This window comes from Piliocolobus tephrosceles, chromosome 1, assembly GCF_002776525.5.
Source record: "Piliocolobus tephrosceles isolate RC106 chromosome 1, ASM277652v3, whole genome shotgun sequence".
In the NCBI taxonomy this organism is placed as follows: Eukaryota; Metazoa; Chordata; class Mammalia; order Primates; family Cercopithecidae; genus Piliocolobus; species Piliocolobus tephrosceles.
The window spans coordinates 68,858,159-68,871,160 of NC_045434.1; the positions used below are offsets into that span (position 1 = coordinate 68,858,159).

Genomic DNA, 13,002 nt, shown 5'->3' on the forward strand with positions numbered 1-13,002 from the left:
AGAGATAGGTATTATAAAATAGAGCTAAATTCTGGAGCTACAGAATTCATTGAATGAAATACAAAATACCTTCGAAAGCTTCAACAATGCACTAGATCAAGCAGAAGAATCTCAGAACTTGAAGAAGTATTGAAGATCTTTTAAAATAACCTAATCAGACAAAAATAGAGAAAAAATGATAAATATGCCATGAAAGCTTTAGTCATTCATATGGGACATTATAAAGTGGTCAAATATATGAATTTTCAGTGTCCCAGAAGACAAAGATAAAATGAAAGAGTTAGAAAGCCTATTTAACAAAATAATAGGTGAAAACTTTCCAAGTCTAGCAAGAGATTTATGTATCCACATACAACAGGCTCCAAGATCCCCACAAGTATATAATTCAAAAAGGTTTTTTTTCCATGTCACACTGTAGTCAAACTGTCAAAAGTCAAAGACAAAGTGAAAAGTCTAAAAACAAAGAAAAAACATCTAGTCACCTATAAAAGAAACCCCATCAGACCTAACAGCAGATTTCACAGCAGAAATCTTACAGTCCAGGAGAGGATGAGATGATATATTCAACATACTTAAAGAAAAAAAAAAACCCTGCCACCCAAGAATACTACACCCAGTAAAATTATCCTTCATAAATAAAAGAGAAATAAAGTCTTTCCCAAACAAACAAAAACTGAGGAAGTTAATCACCAGTAGATGGGCCATACAAAAATTACTTAAAGGAGTCTTATACCAGGAAGTGAAGAACAATATCTACTATTATGAAAATACAAAAACCACTGGTAAGCAGACACACAAGAGAGAGGAAAGACTGAAATGTTATCTATAGAATACCATGAAACCACAATGATAAAAAGTACCAGAGAAAGGAAGGAACAAAGGATATACAAAACAACCAGAAGTCAGTCAATAAAGTTAGGAATAAGCCTTCACATATCAATAATATTGAATGTAAACATGTTAAACTTTCCATTTAAAAGATACAGACTGGGCAAATAGACAAACATGACCTAATTATATACTGCCTACAAGAAATGCATCTCACCTGTGAAGACACATATAAACTGAAAATAAAGGAATGTAAAGATATTGCATGCAAATGGAAACCAAAAGCAAGCAAGAATAGCTATACTTACATCAGAAAAAACAGACTTTATGTCAAAAGCAGTAAGAAGAAATGAAGGTTATTCAGTGATGATAAATCAATTCAGCCAAAGGATATATCAATTCTAAACATGTATATACCTAACACTGGAGCACACAGATATATAAAGCCAATATTATTAGATTTAAAGGGAGAGAGAGACTCCAGTGCAATAGCAGTTGAGGGCTTCAACACCCCACTTAGCATTAGACAGCTATCTAGACAGAAAATTGGATTTAAACTGCACATTGGACCAAATGGACCTAACAGATATTTACAGAACATTTCATCCAACGGCTACAGAACACACATTCTTCTCATCAGCAAACAGAATATTCTCCAAGATAGACCACATGTTAAGACACAAAACAAGTCTCCACACATTTTTAAAAACTGAAATAATATTAGGTATCTTCTGAGACCACAATGGAATAAAACTAGAAATCAACAACAAAAGGAAGTTTGGAAACTACAAATACATGGAAATTAAGCAGTATGGTTATGAATGACTTGGGTCAAGGAAGAAATTAAGAAGGAAATTTTTACAATTCTTGAAACAAATGAAAATTGAAACCCAGCATACAAAACCCATGGGATACAATAAAAGCAGTGCTAAGAGGAAAGTTTATAGCAATAAGCATCTATACCAAAAAAGTAGAAAGACTTTAAAAGAATCTAATGGTGTACCTCAGGGAACTAGAAAAGCAAGAACAAACCAAACCCCAGATTAACAGCGGGAAATAATAAATAGCAGAGCAGAACTAAATAAAATAAAGACAAAAAGCAAGAAAAAGGGTCAGCAAAACAAAAGGTTGGTTTTTGGAAAAGATAAACAAAGTCAATAAAGTACTTGCTAGACTAACCAAGAGAAAAAAGAAAGATGGTCTAAATGAAATCAGAACTGAAAAAGGAAACATTACAACTGATACCACAGAAATACAAAAGATCATCAGAAACTATTGTGTACAACTATACACTAACTAGAAAACCTAGAGGAAATGGATAGATTACAAGACACAACCTACCAAGACTGAATCAGAAAGAAATAGGAAACCTGAACAAATCAATAGTGACAAGATCAAAGCAATAATAAGTCTTCCAGCAAAGGAAAGTTCAGGACCAGACTCTACCATAAAAAAAAAAAAAAAAAAAAAACAAACAAAAAAAACCCCTCAGATCTAATAAATTCATTAAAAGTTGCAGGATACAAAATTAATGCACAAAAATCAATAGCATTTCTATACATTGATAATGAATTAGCTGAGAAAAATCAGGAAGGCAATCCCATTTAAATAGCTACAAAAAAATAAAACACCTAGGAATAAATTTAGCCAAAGAGGTGAAAGATCTCTACAAGGAAAACTGTAAAACACCAATCAAAGAAATTGAAGAGGAGACAAATGGAAAGAGACCTCGTGCTCATGGATGGGAAAAATTATTTTCCCATGGGCATACTGCCCAAAGCAATCTACAGATTCAGTGCAATCCCTATCAAAATACCAACATCATTTTTCACAGAAGTAGAGAAAACAACCTTAAAATTTATGTGGAGCCAAAAAGAACCCAAATGCCAAAGCAATCCTAAGCAAAAAGAATAAAGCTAATATAGCTAAAACAGCATGGCATTGGCGTAAAAACAGACACACAGACCAATGGAACAGAATAGAGAATTCAGAAATAAATCCATATATTTGCAGCCAACTGATTTTTCAATAAAGGTACCAAGAACATACAATAAATGGTGCTGGGAAAACTGAGTATCCATATGCAGAAGAATGAAACTGTACCTCTATCCCACTATATTAAAGAAAATCAAGATAGGCTGGGCATGGTGGCTCATGCCTGTAATCCTAGCACTTTGGGAGGCCAAGGCAGATGATTGCCTGAGCTCAGGAGTTCAAGACCAGCCTGGGCAACATGGCAAAACCCCACCTCTACTAAAATACAAAAAATTAGCTTGGTGTGGTAGGCGCACCTATAGTCCCAGCTCCTTGGAAGGCTGAGGCTTGAGAATCGCTTGAGCACAGGAGGCAGAGATTGCAATGAGCCAAGATAGCACCACTGCATCCCACCCTGGTTGACACAGTGGAACTCAGTCTCAAAAAAAAGTAAAAATAAAAAATCAAGATGGATTATAAAGACTTAAATGTAAGACCTGAAACAAAACTACTAGAAGGAAATTTAGGGAAAGCACTTCAGGATATTGGTTTAGGCAAAGATTTTATGGCCAAGAACTTGAAAGCACAGACAGTAAGAACAAATAGATAAACTAGACTATACTAAACTAAAAAGCTTCTGCATGCCAAAACCTTTTGAATGGGAAGTATTTGCAAACTATTCATCTGATAAGGGAATAATATGTAGAATGTATACAAGGAACTCAAACAGTAGAAAAACTATTAAAAAGTAGGCAAACACAGACCCGGCAATGTGGCAAAACTCTGGCTCTGCAAAGAAAAACAAAAAAATTAGCTGGGCGTGGTGGTGCCCTACTGTAGTCCCAGCTACTTGGTGGGACTGAGATGAGAGGATCACCTGAGCCCTGAGCGGTGATTACACCACTATACTCCAGCCTAAGTGACAGTGAGATCCTGTCTTTAAAAAAAAAAAAAAAAAAAAAAAGTAGGCAAAGAGCATGAATAGACATTTCATGAAAGAGGACATACAATCGGCCAGCAGGTATGTGAAAAACTGCTCAACATGACTAATAACCACAGTGAGATATCATCTTAACCCAGTTAGAATGGCTATTATTAAGCAAAACAGATACTGGCAAGGATGTGGAGAAAAGAGAACTCTTGTACACTATTGATGGGAATGTAAATTAGTACAGCCACTATGGAAAACAGTAAGATTTCTTAAAAAAAAAAAAAAAAAAATAGAATTACTATTGATCTAACAGTCTCATTATTGGGTATAGAGCCAAAAGGAAACAGTGTATCAAAGGGATAACTGCAGTCACATTATTGCAACACTATTCACAATAACCAAGATACGGAATCAATCTTATTAACGAACAAGTAAGAGTTTTTAAAAATTGTAGTATATACACAATTGAATACTATTTGGCCATAAGAAAGAATGAAATGTCATTCACATCAACATTATGTTAAACAAGACAGGCACAAAAGATAAATTTCACATGTTCTCACTTATATGTGGGTGCTAAAACAATCTCATGGAGGTAGAGAATAAAATGATAGATAACCAGAGGCTGGAAAGTGAGTGGGTGTGAGGGTGGAATGAAGAAAGGTTGCTTGATGGCTACAAGCATAAAGTTAGATAGAAGGTGTGAGTTCCATTGTTCGATACCTGACTATTGTCACCTTACAAAATATTGTATATTTCAAGCAGCTAGAAGAGACAGTTTGAAATGTTCCCAGCACGTAGAAATGATGAGTACTCAAGGTGATGGATACCAGATACCCTGACTTGATCATAACACATTCTAGGCAGATATCAAAATATCACATATACCCCATAAATATGTAAACTATTTTGTATCAGTAAGCAAAATTGCATGTTTTCATTCAGTTTCCACAGAGCCCTCAGGTAGCTGTTTTTGTGTTTTATCCCATTTACAACTAACGCAAGTGGATTAGTTTTAAGTGCTCACTCTTTCACACAGGAGGCAGGGGGTTTTTTGGCTTACTTTTAAAGAATATTTACAGATAAATTGAAGTTCTCCTATAGTGCCTTCTCCAATCCCATTGCATCCCAGAGGCAGCCTCTTTCACAAACTTCATACGGATCTGGTCCATATTTTTTTTTTTTTTTTTTTTGAGACGGAGTCTCGCTCTGTCGCCCAGGCTGGAGTACAGTGGCCGGCTCTCAGCTCACTGCAAGCTCCGCCTCCCGGGTTTACGCCATTCTCCGGCCTCAGCCTCCGGAGTAGCTGGGACTACAGGCGCCCGCCACCTCGCCCGGCTCGTTTTTTGTATTTTTTTAGTAGAGACAGGGTTTCACCGTGTTAGCCAGGATGGTCTCGATCTCCTGACCTCGTGATCCGCCCGTCTCGGCCTCCCAAAGTGCTGGGATTACAGGCTTGAGCCACCGCGCCCGGCATCCATATTTTTATACTGAGCCAATACAGTTTAGAGGTTTGGAGTGTAAGCTGATTCATACTGCCAGGAATACCTTTACAAGTTACTTACCCTCTCTGTGCCTCTCTTGGTACCTACCTAATAAGGTTGATAGCAAGGATTGAGATAATTTGTATAAAACGTGGGATAGTAGCTAACATTTAGAATAATAGGCACTCTGTATTTTGACTCTTGCTTGTCATTCTTACTATAACCACTATATATTTTATATGGGTTTTAAAAAATTTACAGAGGGGTGATTCTATAAAGTTTTGGTTCGACATTAGTATCTCAAGCTCTTCGTAATCCTTTTTCCTATTTGTTATTGAGCTATATATTTTTAAATGTTTGACTCCAGTGCCAGATACAGTACCTAGCACGTAATAGATAGTCTAGGAAATTTAAATTGAAATATATGTGTCATTTACTGGTTTTGTTAACCTCTCAATGTGTTTATTTCCCCCACAGCTGTATTCTGTACAGGTGGAAGAGATGGCAACATTATGGTCTGGGATACCAGGTGCAACAAAAAAGGTTAGATTTTAATTCTGAGAGATTTGGGATTACCCTGTACTTAATTTTGAGTGAAAGAGTTAGTGATTTCATCTGATTACCACCAGGGGGCTTGTACTCATAATTCCCCATTTCTGCTCACTGTTCCAGATCTCAGGATCTTTGTCAGTGTTACAAGTATTACACTCACGTATTTATCTCATATTGTCTTATGAATGATAATGCCATTTACCCACATTATTGATGGACTTAAAAATATTAATATGCAGCCTCACTGGTAAATTTCTTTAAATTTATTTTGGTTTTCAAGAATTTTTATTTTTTTATTTTTTTTGAGATGGAGTCTCCGTTGCCCAGGCTAGAGTGCAGTGGCATGAACTTGGCTCACTGCACTCTCCACCTGCTGGGTTCCAGCAATTCCTCTAGCTCAGCCTCCTGAGTAGCTGGGATTACAGGCACCTGCCACCATGCCTGGCTAATTTTTGTATTTTTTTAATAGAGATGGGATTTCACTATGTTGGCCAGGCTGGTCTCAAACTCCTGACCTCAAGTGATCTGCCCACCCCGGCCTCCCAAGGTGCTGAAATTACAGGTGTGAGCCACCATGTCCGGCCTGATTTTAAAGAATTAGATTGAATTCAAACATAAACTCATGGTTGTCTGGTGATGCCATTAAGCAGACGATGATGATTATCTCAGTGTTCACGTTTAGTTAATTTATTAAAAAATTTTTTAGTTTCTGCATTTTGAAAAATTGATAACATAGTTGTACATATTTTAGGGGTATATGTGATATCTTGATACATATATAGAACATGAAATGATCAAATCAGGGTAATTGGGAAATCCATCACCTCAAACATTTTTCTTTGCGTGTGTTGGAAACATTACAATTCTTCTCTTCTAGTTTTTGTGTTTTGTTTTTTGTTTTTTTGGAGATGAAGTCTCACTCTGTCTCCCAGGCTGGAGTGCAGTGGCATGATCTCACCTCGCTGCACCCTCCACCTCCTGGGTTCAAGTAATTCTCCTACCTCAGCCTCTCGAGTAGCTGGGGTTACAGGTGCATGCCACCACGCCCTGCTAGTTTTTGTATTTTTAGTAGAGACAGGATTTCACCATGTGGCCAGACTGGTCTGGAACTCCTGACCTCAGGCAATCTGCCCGCCTTGGCCTCCCATTCTTCTAGCTATTTTGAAATATATATTAAAATTAATTTGAAAAATTTTAATAAACCTTATTTTGTAGAACAGTTTTAGGTTCACAGCAAAACTGAGCAGAAAGTATAGAGAGTTCCCATATAGCCCCTGTCCTGCCCATGCACAAGCTTCCCCACTAACAACATCCTATGCCTGAGTGGTACATTTGTTATATAATCAGTGAACCTATATCAACACATGCTGTCACTTAGAGTTTATAATTTACATTAGTGTTATATATTCTTAGTATTACACATTCTGTGGATATTGACAAATGTGTAATGACACGCGTCCACCATTGTAGCATCATACAAAATAGTTTCACTACTCTAGAATTCCTCTGTGCTCCAATTATTCATCCCTATCTCCCTCTAAGCCCTGGCAACCGCTGATCTTATTACTTCCCCTAGTCACATTTCCTCCATGTCATTTTATGGCTTTATCAAGCTCATTTCTTTTTAGTGCTGAATAATATTCCATTGTCTGGATGAACCACAGTTTATCCATTCACCCACTGACGGACATCTTGGTTGTTTCCAAGTTTTGGCAATTATTAAAGCTGTTATAAACATCTCTCCCTTTTTATACATTATAGTCTCACCACAGGAGATGTAGTGTAGCTGGCTCTGCTGGCTTCTCATTTCACCAGTTTGGTCAAAAATTACTTAATATTGAAGTTTTATGTACACATGTTGTATTCAGCATGTAAGAATCCTGAAACCTAAATTTCCTTGGAATATCTTTCAGATGGGTTTTATAGGCAAGTGAATCAAATCAGTGGAGCTCACAATACCTCAGACAAGCAAACCCCTTCAAAACCCAAGAAGAAACAGAATTCAAAAGGACTTGCTCCTTCTGTGGTAAGGTTTTACAGATGTATACATGTGTGCAGATCTTATCTGTAGGATAGAATAAATGGGAGGCTGTTGATTAAGTGAATGAGAATCTTCATGATTTTCATTTGATATCAATGGTTTATTGCTTATTCAGTGCCTACATTTGTGGTTCTCAAATTCTAATTTTTAGTTCTTCTGAATTATAATTACATTTACCTATATTATTGATGGAATTAAAATATACGTAGCCTTGATAAATATCTTTACATTGACTCTGGTTTTAAATAATTAGATTGAATTAAACATAAGATCATGTTGTTTCATGCCATTAAACTTTCAAGTGATTATTATTTTTAAAATTTCAATATCTACATTTTTAAAAATTGATAACATAATTGTACATATTTTGGGGGTGTACACTATGTATAATGATCAAATCAGGGTAATTGAGATAGCCATCACCTCAAATACTATGTGCATCAGAGTTGCCTGAGGCACATGTTAAAAATTCACCTTACTGAGTCTCATCCCTAAAAATCTCTCTACACACACATACACACCCCTATAGTATAGTGGAATTCATTAGGAAAAGTGGGGGAGGAGTAGTTTGAGGAAGCATATTAGGTACTGTGATGCAGTTTTCTATGGGGAAAGAATACCTGTTGTTTTTGTAATACAAACTACAGAGAGATATGTTTTTTGTTTTTTGTTTGTTTGTTTTTTGTTTTTGAGACAGAGTCTCGCTTTGTCACCCAGGCTGGAGTGCAGTGGCGCAATCTTGGCTCCCTGCAAGATCCGCCTCCTGGGTTCACACCATTCTCCTGCCTCAGCCTCCTGAGTAGCTGGGACTACAGGCACCTGCCACCATGCCTGGCTAATTTTTTGTGTTTTTAGTAGAGAGGGGGTTTCACCGTGTCAGCCAGGATGGTCTCGATATCCTGACTTCGTGATCCACCCACCTCAGCCTCCCAAAGTGCTGGGATTACAGGTGTGAGCCACCACGCCCGGCCAGCTTATTTTTAAGTATTTGACAAAATATTATTAAATATATTGAGAAACACATGAGTAGAACATAGTACCACTCTAATAACTTACAGTCAGAGCTCAAACAATGCCCATAATATATCCTTTTTCTTTAAAAAAAATTGCCCTTTTTCTCACTTTAATTTTTTTTTATATTCCTGGTGTGTAGGGTACAAGTTAATATTTTGGGGGAAGTATGACTGCTAAGACATTAAGACTTAAAACTATACACCATGAACAGGACACAAGCATGAATGGAGGCAGATAGTGGAGGCCATATGAAGTTAAAATGAGTAACATTTCAGACATTTAATCCGGTTCTGAGCCAAGATAACTTGTTAGGTAATAGCAATTAGGAGGTAAGACTCTACTGGGCCTCTTTTTCAGAGAGCATGTAATAATCTTTTATTCATAATTCTTTTGATACTCCTGTATGATAATCTAGGTAGAGCAACATTTTAGAGGTTAAACCAGCACAAGAAAGTTAAATAAGTTTCCTAAGGATACACACAGCATATTAGTAGGGCTGAATCTAACTAGATGCAGTAGGCTCAGACAAGCAAAATCTTTCAGTCACCAGTTTGTTTCTTGAGTACAAGTTGAAGTATTATATACTAAAACTTAATGATCCTTGCTAAAATTACCTCTTGGTCAGCATATATATCTGATTGAGCTCATTAGAGAAGACTTCATCTAAGTCAGTCTGGGGAGAAAAGTCGTTTTTTAGCACCTCGTTCTCTTGATGGTAAAGATTATGATGCTCAAGATAGAATCATTTTCTTCTCTTGTGCTATCAGGATTTCCAGCAAAGTGTTACTGTGGTCCTCTTTCAAGACGAGAATACATTAGTCTCAGCAGGAGCTGTGGATGGGTAAGAGTCTATTTCTTATTTCTTCCGACGAGATCTTTTTTATGAGCTGTGATGGTACAGTCACATAGTCTCATTATAATTGAATGTGTGTGCTTTCAACTATCAACATAGCAAGTACCCCGAATGAGAGAAGGAACTGTAGATCACACTGGAAAATACCTAGTTGAAGGACTCTTGAAGGATAATTAAATGAAAGAATACATGTGTCACGCTTAACACATTGTCTAGCACGTAAGAGTAGTGGTAGCTGCTGTTGCTATCTTAGAAAAGCTGGCTGGGTAGCTTGCTTGCCTTATGCAATATAATTTAGTCACTAATTCTCATTTTGAAGAGTAAAATTTCTGTTACTTCGGGTTTTATCTTTTTCAGGTTTAAGAATATCCTAAAAGAAGAAATCTGATTCTGGGGATGTAATTAACATTTCTGGGAGTAATCTAACTAGATTGATGATAGTAAGGCCTAATGACTTTCACATACCTATCATCCATGATTAGTCTGAATTCTTGGCTTCCAAATAAGTCTGCTCTGTGATGCTTGTTGGTTGGTTGCTTTGTAGAATATAAATTCTTTGCAAATGGAGACGCTTTCTTTTTAAGCTTCCTTCTTATTATATCTCTCAAGGCATCCTTCCCTTAAAATTTTTAATTTAGAATATGATGGCTTACCAAATTAGGATTTCCATTGTGTCCTCTGGGCACTAAAACCCTCTGAACCAAATTATCAGGCAGGAATGAAGGATTATCTAAAGGTTATTAGTTCTGCTTGTGAATGACTGTGAAAGCTTGCTCTGTTTGTTTCCAAGAATACTGTCATTTCATATCAGGTCTGTGTTTTCAAGTTGCCTTCATTGCTAGAAGTAGAGGGTTAAGACAATTATCTCAGTAGATGAAATGAAAAAATACTTTATTTCACAGAACAATTTGTTTAGATTATTTAAGGAGTTATGTATGGAGATGTAACCACAGGGACAGAACTTACTACTTATGATATCAAAGGATATATGCAGAATATTAAGGCTTAGGAAGTGTTTTTTCTAAAAACAATGGAACAATTACTATCGGCACTCAGCCTTCATCTTCCTTTTCCGTTCCCTTAGAGTAAACTCCAGTAACCCATCACTGGGTCAAATCACATCTGTTTCCGTTCTGTCAGAATTATAAGCCTGGTATTGGAGACAACAGTGTAAGATAGTTTGATTTGTTTCCCAATGAAGTATCCTCACTGTACCTAGCTAATGTGCCAGAAGAGTTAGATTAAAAGTCATTGCACATTTAGTGTAATTGAAGTTGTTTGGGGTTGGAAGAAGGTCTACAAAATATTTATCTGCCTTGGTTTTTAGGATAATCAAAGTATGGGATTTACGTAAGAATTATACTGCTTATCGACAAGAACCCATAGCATCCAAGTCTTTCCTGTACCCAGGTAGCAGCACTCGAAAACTTGGTAAGCCTTTGTATAGGTCTTTTGGGGGAGATACGAGTTTTTGTTAAAAAAAAAAAAAAAAAAAATTAGGCTAGTTTCCAGTAACATTGATATGAAAATTTCTAATATGTGAAGTTCAAAAGATAAAAACTCAGAAGAATGTTTTTGGTTTGTGTATATTTTGGGGACAAAGAATTCTGATGATTCTTCTTAAGGAACGATCTATTTTTGTCTGTACGTTTTAACCTCAAATCTACTCACCATCATCAGGACATGTTAACTTAAGTTTTCTTTTTCCAGGATATTCAAGTCTGATTTTGGATTCCACTGGCTCTACTTTATTTGCTAATTGCACAGACGATAACATCTACATGTTCAATATGACTGGGTTGAAGACTTCTCCAGGTAAGACATTAGTCATTCAAATTCTCTTACCAGGAAACCATTATGGGCTTTTTTTTGGTAATGATAATTTAATGGGTTTTCTTCTAAACTGAACTTGTTAAGCCATATGAGGACTTTGGCATCTTTGATTACATCCGGTGGTAATTTCTTAAGTGTACATTCCTTGTGATTTCATAAGTAAGCTGAATTGTGCTTTACATGGTGACTTAATTTTATTTTAATTTAGAATATCTCCTGAAATTATACCCTTTGGCCTATATTTAGAATTCTCTCAATTTGGATTTAATAAGCTGTGGAGTAGAAAAAGCACTTCTGCTCAGCTTTTGTCCTCTTTAGGGGCTGCTGGTTAAAATTAGGGGACTGAATTTCTCAGACCCCCAAAATAGTTTCAGCCTATCAGCCTTCTCCTTAATGTTAAAGAGAGGCCCTTTTATTTCTAGATGTTTTCCCCAGCTTCACCTTTTTTTTTTCCCTCAAAACTATAAAAATAGAATCTGATACTTACAACTAATAAATGATAGTTTTAAAAAGAAAACCCAAGTTTCTCAAGCATGCTTTCCTCTTTTTTTAATCTTCTCCCCTCCCTCTTCCAAATCACTAGCCTCAGGCATGCTTTAAGAGAGTTATTGGGTTACGTTATTTTTAAGAACATCAATTTCTTAAGCTACATCTTAGTAGCCTGGTTATTCCCCATCTATAGATCTTTCAAAAACACTTTGAATTCCATAACCAATCCTCAGAGTTACCCAGTTTCCACTAAAGTGAAATGGTTTGATAATCAAGAAATCTCAAGTACAGAACTTGTCATTTTATTTATTATTTTTTTATCTTTTATTTTTTATTTTTATGAGACGGAGTTTTGCCCTCTGTTGCCCCGGCTGGAGTGCAGTGGTTCGATCTCAGCTCACTGCAACCTCCGCCTCCTGAGTTCAAGCAATTCTCCTGCCTCAGCCTCCCAAGTAACTGGGATTACAGGTGCCCGCCACCACGCCTGGCTAATTTTTGTATTTCTAGTAAAGGTGGAGTTTCACCTTGTTGGTCAGGCTGGTCTCAATCTCCTGACTTCGTGATCTACCCACCTCAGCCTCCCAAAGTGCTGAGATTACAGGTGTGAGCCACCGTGCTGGCCCAGAACTTGTCATTTTAGCTGAGATCTTACAGAAGTTTCCAAAGGTCACTCCAATCTTATTAGGACTTTAGTATTGGTGGCAGTGTCATAGTCGGCATTTCTGATGCTTTGCACTGGGTCTGGTTTTCTCTAAACAAGAGCAATAGTATTTAGAAAAGGGAAGAGGTGTTTCTTTTGCTCTTTTCCTTAATGGAATCTGAGCTTGGAGAACTGCTAATTTAGTTAATCAAAAACTTTCCTTGAAAGATAAAACCTAATCCTGATTATATTATCAGATGTACAAGAACTCTTTCTATATAATTTTTTGCAATGTGGCACTGAAAAGGGCCTTGAGTTTAGTGTTCTGCCGTCAAACACTTCGCTAATAATTTAGTAAACCTT

At 36.7% G+C, this 13,002-nt stretch overlaps 1 protein-coding gene across 1 annotated transcript in view; it reads left to right on the plus strand.

The window, feature by feature from the left end:
• The window catches only part of DTL (denticleless E3 ubiquitin protein ligase homolog), a 67,909-nt gene that overhangs the window by 20,643 nt on the left and 34,264 nt on the right, over positions 1-13,002 (plus strand). The window contains exons 6-10 of the mRNA XM_023203810.2: positions 5,695-5,760; positions 7,683-7,795; positions 9,592-9,665; positions 11,005-11,108; positions 11,388-11,492. Coding sequence (XP_023059578.1) covers positions 5,695-5,760; positions 7,683-7,795; positions 9,592-9,665; positions 11,005-11,108; positions 11,388-11,492 — 462 coding nt within the window. The remainder of the gene's footprint in view (positions 1-5,694; positions 5,761-7,682; positions 7,796-9,591; positions 9,666-11,004; positions 11,109-11,387; positions 11,493-13,002) is intronic.